The following is an 11,877-nucleotide window of genomic DNA, read 5'->3' as shown; positions in this document are numbered from 1 at the left end:
GAGGACTCCGGGGCACAGCTGCGGCCGAGGGACCCCGCGCCGCAGAGCTCGGGGCAGCCAACAGGTATCAGTCTCAGAAGAATGACTCTCACTTGTGTCTCCATTCATCCCCCTCTCCCCACTCTCTGCGCGACTCGACTTAAGAGTAAACTCCAGTTTGTAGGCAGGACGGGGACCTGGCGGGGAGCATGAGGCTTGAGGTCCTGCCAGAACACTTAGTTCCGTTGGCCTGAATAATGAATGATCGAGACAGGACAGACAAACCAATGATTTTCTGCTGACTAAGGCGAAGCATTTAGACCAGGAAGGGAGAGTTGGTCATGCAACTCTTTCCACCTTAGTCGAGTGTGAGCGTGTGCAACTTCTTCCCATGCAGTTCATGTCGCTGCACCGGCCGTGCAGCGTCTTTGGTCGCGTTGCAACTTTGCACTAGTTTTGTAACCGCTGCCTGTGCGCGCTCCCTGTGCGCAGAGGAGGGCGGGGATGGAGGGCACGGGGCCGCTGGTGACCTCGAAATGGGCAGCCCTCGAGACTGCACGGCTGCGCTGCGACCTCTGTGCGGCCGCCCTCGGTCCCCTTCCCCATTCAAGAGGCTGACCCCGACGACTAGCGGCGGCCGGGGCTTTCTGCAGAACCTGCTTGGGAGGTCTTTGCCCTGCTGGCCCCGCCTCCCCGCGCCTCCCACCCGGCATCCCAGGTTGCGCTCGCTCCCTCTCGCGGCCATAATTCTGCTCTCTGTTGAACGTTAGTCACCGCTAATCCTGCTTCTCCTTCCCCTGCCTCTCTGTTGTGTGGAGTGCTTACTGTCCAGTTCTTCTCATCCTCTCACTTTGGTGCCTTTGCTCTTCTTTAACTTCCTCGCATGTCTTGTTTGAGAATTTCTCCACTTTCCCCCAGCACATCTGCTCCTTAAAGCGGTTATGTGGTTACACAGCCCATTTCCCTGGGGGCTGAGTTTCAGGAGTTGAAGGGCCCTGGACTAAATCCGAGGCAGGGACTTAATTCCCTGGGGCAGCTGGAGTGGGGCAATAGGTTGCTGGGCAGGGTGGGTGGTCTTTTTGCCTGGATTTGGCAGGAGCAGCGCACCCCAGGGACCCCTGGAATGAGATTGCAGAGCAGTGCAGGCTGAGAGATTCCTGGAGGCCGGCCCCTTGGCAGAGGCCCCAGCCCTGCCCTGGGCCTTCCACGTGGAGCCCGATGATCTCATTCAGGATTTGAGCCCTGGCCTGTGAAAGAGTGACTCAGGGCCTCTGCCTGCTGCCCTTGCTCCAAGTTTTTTACTACAGCTGGGGAGGAAGGTGTACATACTGCCTTATTCTGATGGTAGGATTTGCAGGACAAAAGAAATCCCGCTCACCAAAAAAAATAAAAATAAAAAATTAACAAATATATTTTTTAAAAACAAAGCCTGACCCCTCAGAGGAGCAAATGGCCATTTTATTTCAAGTAAAGGAGAAAACTTTAAAAATAACATTTTTGGTGAACGGCGATGCAAATATTTTTGTTATTGTTGCCCTGGGTGTATTTCTGTTTTATTTGCTGTGACTGGTTAGACTTTCCTTATATACTCTGGGGAGGTGATTATTCTCGGCTGGACTGCCCCTGAGCAAACTATCTTTCTTATTCCTTTCCAGGAAGTGGGAGCGTGAGAAAGAAGCGATTTGTGTCCAGCCCCCGTTATGTGGAAACCATGCTGGTGGCTGACCAGTCCATGGCAGAGTTCCACGGCAGTGGCCTCAAGAACTACCTGCTCACCTTGTTCTCGGTGGCCGCCAGGTTGTACAAGCACCCCAGCATTCGCAATTCCGTTAGCCTGGTGGTCGTGAAGATCCTGGTCATCTATGAGGAACAAAAGGGACCAGAAGTGACTTCCAACGCGGCCCTCACTCTGCGTAACTTCTGCAACTGGCAGAAACAGCACAACCCGCCCAGTGACCGAGATGCCGAACACTATGACACGGCGATTCTTTTCACCAGGCAGGTGAGAGGAAGACAGGGCTAAGTATGACAGGGTCCCCTGGGGAGTCCACTTGGTGACAAATGTCGGTAAGGCATGTCACCAGTTTTTGGCACTTGCATTTTTTTAATTGGCTAGGGTGGTCAGCCCATCTCCTAATTTCTTCTACGATTTTAATAGCTCAAGTTGCACAGTCCTGTTTGAATAGCATTAGGAAGAAATATTGATGCAAGTCACACAGAGTACTCCTAAAAGGACAGCTCAGCAACAATGAATGTAGATGCTCCAAGATATATGTGAAGATACACCTTGCCCCGACAGATCCCAAAGTTCATGGGATGTCCCTATTAATCAGGAGGTACCTTTGTCCTTGTAGGACCTGTGTGGCACCCAGACATGTGACACCCTCGGGATGGCTGATGTCGGAACTGTCTGTGATCCCAGCAGAAGCTGCTCTGTCATAGAAGATGATGGCTTACAAGCTGCCTTCACCACAGCCCATGAATTAGGTGAGTCTGTTTTAGAGTAAGAGCTAAGCTCAGTTTGTGAATGCAAACTGAAAAACAAGATATTAATTTGAGAGAGAGAGAGAGTCTGTAGGTTATATTGCTGTGTTATTTGCCAGGGCTTTCTAGAAATTGCAGAAAATATGTTTTAATTGTTCTACACATGATCATCTTTATTAGAATACCAATCAGATCATTGGAGCTATGGACATTTGGAGATTGTACATGTTTGTTTACACTAGAAATGTTTCTTTTCTCTAGAAATATCCCTATTTGGAATAAAATGCTGCACATTTACTTATATTTTAATGTGAGTTTCGGATTGCTTCTTAGGCCACGTGTTTAACATGCCACACGATGATGCGAAGCAATGTGCCAGCATTAATGTCAACCGGGATTCCCACTTGATGGCGTCCATGCTTTCCAACTTGGACCGCAGCCAGCCCTGGTCTCCCTGCAGCGCCTACATGATTACCTCATTTCTGGATAACGGTCATGGTAAGACGCTCCAACTACTCTTTCCACATGGCATCCAACCTCCTGTATGTAAAGTTCTCATTAAACAGGCTCATTTTTTCTTTTTTGTTCTTGATATTTTCCTTCAAGATTACTTTCACTGCCAAGCGCATGCCTTTTTAGATCTTAATTCCAATAAAAGATACATGAATTTGAATTTTTAGCAGAACAGTCATTTCCTGTCATTGTTAATGCAGAAATACCCCAGTGAAGATAATATCTTCATTTCAATTTATCTTCATTTAAATTTCCCTGGCATCTTCTCCAAAAGTTTGACAGCTTTCAACTAGCTTTGCTATATATTATCTCTTATGACACATATTTGCTGGAATTGATCTACCCCCTACATGCTTTCATTTATTATTTATTAATAGTGGTTAATAGTTGGGTTTTTTGTTTATTTTGTTTTTGCAGGGGAATGTTTGCTGGACAAGCCCCAGAGCCCCATGCAGCTCCCCTCTGACCTTCCTGGGACCTTGTATGATGCCAACCGGCAGTGCCAATTTACGTTTGGGGAAGACTCCAAACACTGCCCTGATGCAGCCAGCACGTGCACCACCCTCTGGTGCACAGGCACCTCCGGGGGGCTGCTGGTGTGCCAAACCAAACACTTCCCTTGGGCGGACGGCACCAGCTGTGGCGAAGGGAAATGGTGTGTCAACGGCAAGTGTGTGAACAAGACCGACAAGAAGCATTTTGATGTGAGTTTCCTACTCATGCGCATGCTCCTTTCAAATTCGGAATCGAATAGAGTGATGCCAAAATGTCTGATGGCACGTTAAACACCCCAACTCTGTTCTCGGGCCGGGAAGATAGATTCTTTTTGTAATTGATTCTTTATCTCGTATTTTTCTCTTTTATTCCCTAAGAAGGTCTCTGTAGAGAATTCTAATCTGATGACTTGTGTCCCCATGTAGACTCCTGTTCATGGAAGCTGGGGGCCATGGGGACCCTGGGGAGATTGCTCGAGAACCTGTGGTGGAGGCGTTCAGTACACAATGAGGGAATGTGACAACCCAGTCCCCAAGAACGGAGGGAAGTACTGTGAAGGCAAGCGTGTGCGCTACAGATCATGTAACATTGAGGACTGTCCAGACAACAACGGTGAGTGAAAATGGGCAAAAAAGCCGTGCCCCCCAAGAGGCAGTGAAGGGATGGAGACTGATAACGCCGTTCTATCCTTCTCTTTCCAGGCAAAACCTTTAGAGAGGAGCAGTGCGAGGCACACAACGAGTTCTCCAAAGCTTCCTTTGGGAGTGGGCCCGCAGTGGAGTGGACACCCAAGTACGCTGGGGTCTCCCCAAAGGACAGGTGCAAGCTCATCTGTCAAGCCAAAGGCATTGGCTACTTCTTCGTTCTGCAGCCCAAGGTAGTAACTTTTCCACTTACTTTTTGCCTAAGACCCAAGGCCTTGGCTTGCTACCTTTTCATACAACCCATAGGCACTTTCTTTAATTTGTATATTAATATGTTCAGTTTCAAATTAGACTTCATTTTCTTAGGCATACCTCAGCCAGATTTGTTTGGTATTGTTTAGAGTGATGAATGAAGCTGAATTTAGCACTGAGGATTCTTGCAATTTCTTATTATTCTTATAAACAAGAGCCCTTTACTAGGCCAGATCAATGATGTATTAGCATGGCAGCCAACCAGTAGTTTTGGAAAATAGCCCAGGCATGGTCCAAAGTACTTGTTACTGGTTGACTAGCAGGAGCATGTGCAAACAGACTTACTAAAATGGAAGTCTGAGCTTTGATACCTTTTGTGTTTAAGAACATACATGGAACTAGCAAAAGCATCATATTACTGTTGTACTTAGGGGATAAACTGGCTGAGGTAGAATGTGGTATTGAATTTGGTTGAAATCTCATGTGTCATTATCACTGTAGGCCATAAAAATATTCCCCACTTGCAAATTCAATATTTAGTAAGTGATTTATTCAGCACCTACTTATTCAGGCATTATCCTGAGGATACAGCCATGAAAAATTGACAAAAAAATCTGCTTTCATTGATCTTAGGTAGAAGTAAGATAGGTCAATAAACAAATAATAAAAAATGTGTGATTTTTTCAGATGTCTGTATGTACTATGGGGAAAAAAGACAGAGAAGGGTAGTACATGGCATGTATAGAGTACCGTTTTATTGCAATGGTCAGGAAATCAGAGATGTGATGTTAATGAGGGAAACTTTTGTAGTTACAGCTCCATGTCGTCCCTGGTTAGTGTGTGACACCAGATACCTGTTCTTCCTTTCTCAGGTGGTAGATGGTACTCCATGCAGCCCCGACTCCACCTCTGTGTGCGTGCAAGGACAGTGTGTAAAAGCTGGTTGTGATCGCATCATAGACTCCAAAAAGAAATTTGACAAATGTGGCATTTGTGGAGGAAATGGATCCACATGCAAGAAAATATCAGGATCGGCTACCAGTTCAAAGTAAGTTTGAAAATGCCGTACTCCCAAAGATCCTATCATTTAGATGTTCCTTTGTACAGGTCTGGTAAAAATTGTCTTCTAAATGATTAGTTAAGCCAGTGGTCGGCAAACCGCTGCTCGTGAGCCACATGTGGCTCTTTGGCCCCTTGAGTGTGGCTCTTCTACAAAATACCACGTGCGGGCGCGCACGTACAGGGCGATTGAAACTTCATGGCCCATGCACAGAAGTTGGTTTTCGGAAAGGAGATAGACGAAACAAGTATACAAGACGAGTGTGGATGGGAAAGTTGGAAGGGGTCGACCTCAGCGAACGTACCTCAATCAGATTGAGGACGTTTTTAGCAAAGGCCAGCTCAGGAGTACCCTAATGAAGTTAATAACAATGTACCTATCGATATAGTTTAAGTTTAAAAAATTTGGCTCTCAAAAGAAATTTCAATCGTTGTACTGTTGATATTTGGCTCTGTTGACTAATGAGTTTGCCGACCACTGAGCTAAGCCGTATAAATAGCCAGTGAATGAGCAATCTTTCTATCTGCTCTTCTTGCCTGCAGTCCTGGCTATCATGACATCGTCACCATCCCGGCGGGAGCCACAAACATTGAAGTAAAACAACGGAACCAGAGGGGATCCAGAAACACTGGCAGCTTCCTCGCCATCAAAGCCGCCGATGGCACATACATCCTGAACGGCGACTTCACCCTGTCCACCTTAGAGCAGGACATCACGTACAAGGGCACGGCCTTGAGGTACAGCGGCTCCTCTGCGGCGCTGGAAAGAATCCGCAGCTTCAGCCCCCTCAAGGAGCCCTTGACCATCCAGGTCCTCACAGTGGGCAATGCCCTCCGGCCGAAAATTAAATACACCTATTTCGTGAAGAAGAAGAAGGAGCCTTTCAATGCCATCCCTACCTTCTCAGAGTGGGTCATCGAAGAGTGGGGCGAATGCTCCAAGTCCTGTGGGCAGGGGGTGCAGAGGAGACGGGTGGAGTGCCGAGACCTCAACGGGCAGCCTGCCTCGGAGTGTGCCAAGGAAGTGAAGCCAGCCAGCACCCGCCCCTGCGCGGACCTTCCCTGCCCCCACTGGCAGCTGGGGGACTGGTCCCCCTGTTCCAAGACTTGTGGGAAGGGCTACAAAAAGAGGACCTTGCAGTGTCTGGCCCACGATGGGGGGGTGCTGGCCCACGAGAGCTGCGATCCTTTAAAGAAGCCTAAACATTACATAGACTTTTGCACCATGGCAGAGTGCAGTTAAGCGGGCTGAGTGTGGAGGGGAAGATGAGGTGAGGAAGGGCTGAGGCACTGAAATCAAGAAGGCTGGAGGGATCCAGTAGACCTTGCTGGTGATGTTACAATCCCTGTTCCCTGGTACTGATTCAATATGTGGTGTCCTGGGGGTTGGGGAAGGCAAAGCAAGAGAACAATGAGATTCTTAGCTTAAGGTGTGGCTTACTTTATGTCACTCGCAATGGAGGGAGAAAGGAGTCCAAAGAGGAGCTTTGACCAGCACTGTTTATGATTGCGATGGTTTCAGAGAATATTTATGTCATCTTTTCTACCGAGAGTTAAGAATTGAAGAATGTCCACCATGGAGAAAACAGTTGAGCATGTCCAGTGACTCCATCATTACCTTTTTGCGCCATTCTCCCGTCTTTGTACATTTATTTTGACCAAGAAACAAGTCCTGTGTTTGTAAAAATGCACTGAGTCTCTAAGGGGAAAACAGCAGCGATGTATCGGGTGCTGGTAAATCCAGAGGAGGCACCCCCAGCTCGGTATCTCCCACCTTCTTTCCCTCCTTGTGTAAGCCTACCTTAGGAATGTGCATGTGAAAAACCAGTCTGAGTCTCAAGAAAGTCAGCGAGATCAAGCAAACAAGGAAGTAATGCCAGAACAAGAAAGGGGTGAGCACAACAGGGTCCCCAGTGTTTGGGGACAGTGAGGTCCTTTGTCTCATGATGGGGAGGCTACTGAGGGGTAGCAGGTCCATCCCCAGCAGCTGGTCCAGCAGTCATATCCTGGTGAATGTCTGTTCAGCTCTTCTACTATGAAAGAGGATGACTTTTTCCATGTGTATATAGTAAAATATGTTACTATAAATTCTATGTACTTTATAAGTATTGGTTTGTGTGTTCCTTCTGAGAAGGACTATAGTATGTAATAAATGCCTATAATAACATATTTATTTTTATACATTTCTTTTTAATGATAAAACTCTTAAGTTATACCGTGATTGTAAAAGGGCATATAAAAAATAGAGTATTTATACAATATATGTTACTAGAAATAATAAAAGAACACTTTTCGAATATGTGTGTATTTTTTTTTTTAAGTGGGAATTTATTTCTAGGAAGGAAATCCGAGACTTAAATACTGAATTTGAAGAACAGATATTTTCTTAAATTCTTTGGAAATAAGATTTCATTCTAATGAAATGTATTTTATATATCCTGGATTGTGTGATTGTTGCAAAGAAAGGAAGCTATGGTATCTTTGGTGGTAGATAGATTTGTTACTCATGTATAATATATACAAATGATTGGCAGACTTTTTCTGTAAAAGAGCCAGATCATAAATACTTTTGGCTTTGTGGCCCATACCATCTCTGTCCCAACTACTTCAATGTGCTGTTGTAGCATGAAGACAGCCATGGGCAATACATAAATGAATGGGTATGGCAGTGTTCTAATAAAATTTTATTTACAAAAAGGCAGTGGGCCGAATTTGTTCTTTGGGTATAGTTTGCTGACCTCTGATGTATACCATAAATAAAGTGGGAAAAGATGGGATTCTGGAAGTATTTGGAATTCATATGTCTTCCTCAACTATATCACATGATGTTATATGAAAGTACTTAACTACTGAGTAGAAAACGGTGCCTTAAATTACATTAATAGACATACATGGTAAGTGGAGCCCCCCAAATGTCCCACTTTCTCATCAGAAATACCTGAGGTGTAGTAGAGACACCCTGGAACACCAATGACACTCCAGGTAGACTTTTGTGAATGACTGTATTCTAAGTACTAAATGGTACATCAATTGTTTTAAAAGTATAGACTTCTTCCAAAGTACCTACCTTTCTCCCAGGAAATAGTTGATGCACTAGAAGACTTGGATTATATGGTTAGCCACATACACTTCCAACTTCACACTTTCATCTTTCTCTTCACCGTCCTTCAAATAGTCTCCTCAAATAGTTCTATGTAACTTGCTAACTTCAGTTTCAGAGGATAATTCGCCCTTCAGTATTACACAGTGTTCGTCCTCTGAGCAACTGAACGTAAGCTTCTTTGGAGCTAGGTGTATAAGTCAGATAGCAGGGCAGGGGAAGGGAAAGTCAGGTTAGTCTTTGGTTTCATATTTTACTACTTCCTGGGCCTCTGAACCGAAAAGTAAAAGTCGAGTCTTTTCACACTGGGAACTAGCTGTGGTCCCATAGAATTCTGTTAGCCATTGGATTTGGCCATGTGCTTAATCACCAGTGGCCTAAGGTGATGTCTACCACAATTACGTTTTTGCTTAACATTACTATGGTACTCAGTAAGCGATGTGCCCTCACTCTCAATCACTATACGAGCTATTTGATAAAATGAGATAAATATACCTAAAATGATAACCCACAATATAAAGAAGTCATCTTCAGATCTGGCCCAATTCACTGATGAGTTAATGTTTCTTTGAAAAGGCTCGCATTGATTTGAAATAGTCAGCAAGGAGACTGAAGTTCAGGACACAGATAAAAACAGTCAAAAGTTTTTCCATTGTTCTCTGTATATTCAATGCCAAACAACTTTCTAAGTCACCACCTTATGTTTTTAGCCCTTTGCTGATGAGATTTTTCTTTTATCAATAAACTGAGCAGTTTAAAAATTTTGACAGCAAAGAGAGTTTAGTTCAAAACACATCTGGTTTTGTGAGATTGATCAGGCACCTGCTTAAAAAGATGAACTATTTTGTGCTCGCTCGTGGTACAGATATAAATGATGAGCTGGCATAATGTTGAATATTAATTAAAATACTCAATTTGGAAAGCACTCAATAGGCACTTTCTCTAGCATTCCAACTACAAGCAAAATTTTTGAATCAGAGCTTTCATGCAAAAATGGACAAAAATCGTTCCTAATTTTTGCTCCTTATTTAATCTGCCTTTAGAAGAGGTCTTTACATGACTTAGGAATAATAAACAACACCCACAATTTGCTAATCTCATTGGTTTTTTAAATGAAAGAAAAGCAAAAATTATTAATGCAAAGGTGGGGGTGCTAGATCTATCAAGAAAATTGACCAAAGGTATCTCAGCATAAAGCATAGTCTGTCCTGCCATACACAGACTTTTGTGACATGAATGAGCTCAAATGATATTGGCAGAAATGCAAACAGTAAAACATGGAAGATGCTTTGGTTTATCAACAAAATCGTAACTGTAGGATAGAAATTTCTTATATTTGGAGTTATCAAAGGACATCATTTCATTTCTTAATTTGGTAATTAGGTAATATAAATGAATGATACCCAAACATATCTCTTCATAGAGAGAGGATGTATGTAATATTTGATCCATAAAGAAAATAATGGAAAGCAAAAAATAAGGTGACCAAATTACAACCACATTATCCTGACAATACATTGTTAAACTTTCCTATTCAAAGACAAATGCCTTCAGGATGTGCTTAAAAATAAAATCCAATAACATGATAAATGAAAGGGAACTATTTAAATCAAAATGACATTTCTTCAAAGAAGTGCAAAGATTTATCAGGCAAACAGTAGAAAAAAAGTTGGAATAAAATGATATCAGCCAAAATTATACTGAAGATGGAAAAACACTAAGCAAAATAAAAAATGACATTTCTTGTGAATTAAAAGTAGAATCTACAATAAAATATCTGTCCAAGATAGTAGAACATCTATGTATCGATTTAAAATTGTTAAAAATGCAAAGGATAATCAACAGGTAAGAACGATTCTATTTGTCTTTAATACCTCTCTCTAGGTAAGGGCAAACCAAATATGTAAAAAAAAAAAAAGTGCAAAACTTTACAAAGACATAAAAGAAGACTTGATTAAAGCAAGAGGCATACAAATTTCTTTAAGTCACAAACCTTTTTATTTTGTCCTAAAATGAGTAGATATAATGATTCCAAGCATTAGCCATTCATACATTTTTGGAACTTGATGCATGATTCTAAAATTCATCTGAGGAAATCAATTTGGTGAAGATAAGAGAAACACAACTATAAACAAAGTGCAATGTAAGATATTTGCTTGACCTGATTTGAAAATGTACCATAAAATTGCAATTAGAAAGAAGTGGTACTTGTCTAATTATTGACAAGCAAATCTATGGGTGAAAAAAGCTTTGAAATAAAGCTTTAGCAACCATAACCAAATATATATATGATGAAGTTAGCAACATAAATCTGTGATCAAAAAGGATCATCCCAAACATAGCTTTAAATGAAAAAATAAAAATGTGTTTGGGGAAAAAATTAGAATCTTCTTCAGACCATTCAGCAACTTAAATTTCAGTTACATAAAAAATTAAAACATTTAAATGGAAACCCTAAGATGTACTAGTAAATATATAGAAATAGTTATTACTAGATGAGGAAGGAGATCTGAACATAGAAGCAATAAAAGATTACACAACCAAGACAAACACACACAAATGGATTGATTTGATTGGCTTAAATCTTTATATTCTGTGTTTAAGAAGATTCCATTAGAAAATATGAAAAAAAAACATTTAAGATATGATATATATTTTTGCCCTTTTCTACTCTTTTACATGTTTTTTTTAGAATAAATGTATTTAAAGTACACATACTTAAAGACACTAAAACACTCTCTAAAACATGCAAGAGTAAATCATGTGATAACTGAAAGAAAAAGAAAGGGAGAGACAGAAAGGAGGAAAGAAAGGGAAAAATCATATTTGTATTTGTAGCGATAAGATTTAAAGCAATTAAGTAAATTCTTTGTTGTAATAAGTGATGAATATATCAATTTTTTAAAGAAGCTTGATTTAAATATTATCATAGGCTATTAAAAAATTCACTGTTTCATATAGTGGCTTCTAGAACTTTTATTTTGCACCAAGAAGAAAATTAAGTAGAGAGAATGAAAATGGGACTGCCATGTTTTGCTTGCCTGTATCCAGAATTCAATCATTTTTTTTCTTTAATCCTCACCCGAGGATATTTTTATTGATTTTAGAGAGGAAAGGAGGAAAGAGAAAGAGATAGGATATGCCTATCTGCAACCTAGATATATGCCTTGACAGGAATTGAACTTGCAACCTTTTGGTGTATAGGATGATGCTCCAACTAACTCAACCACCTGGTCATTTCTAGAATTCAATTTTAATGGTTAAAAAACCAAACAAACAAAAAACTCTCTTATGGCTACATGAAGTATATACCAAAGAATGATAGCTAGCTAGCTAGATAGGTAGATAGAT

The 11,877-nt window shown here is 41.9% G+C and overlaps 1 protein-coding gene across 1 annotated transcript; it reads left to right on the top strand.

Annotated features, from left to right (window-relative positions):
- The first annotated feature begins 6 nt into the window (after positions 1-6).
- ADAMTS1 (ADAM metallopeptidase with thrombospondin type 1 motif, 1) lies at positions 7-8,123 on the top strand. The gene is made up of 9 exons (XM_014528682.1): positions 7-64; positions 1,635-1,981; positions 2,334-2,466; positions 2,797-2,961; positions 3,394-3,680; positions 3,897-4,083; positions 4,173-4,348; positions 5,240-5,415; positions 5,970-8,123. Exons 2-9 carry the CDS (start codon positions 1,691-1,693, stop codon positions 6,667-6,669), a joined length of 2,115 nt encoding a protein of 704 aa, XP_014384168.1. The 5' UTR covers positions 7-64; positions 1,635-1,690; the 3' UTR covers positions 6,670-8,123.
- Positions 8,124-11,877: the final 3,754 nt, after the last annotated feature.

Source organism: Myotis brandtii, unplaced genomic scaffold, assembly GCF_000412655.1.
Source record: "Myotis brandtii unplaced genomic scaffold, ASM41265v1 scaffold644, whole genome shotgun sequence".
In the NCBI taxonomy this organism is placed as follows: Eukaryota; Metazoa; Chordata; class Mammalia; order Chiroptera; family Vespertilionidae; genus Myotis; species Myotis brandtii.
This window is presented reverse-complemented; position numbering and strand designations above follow the sequence as displayed.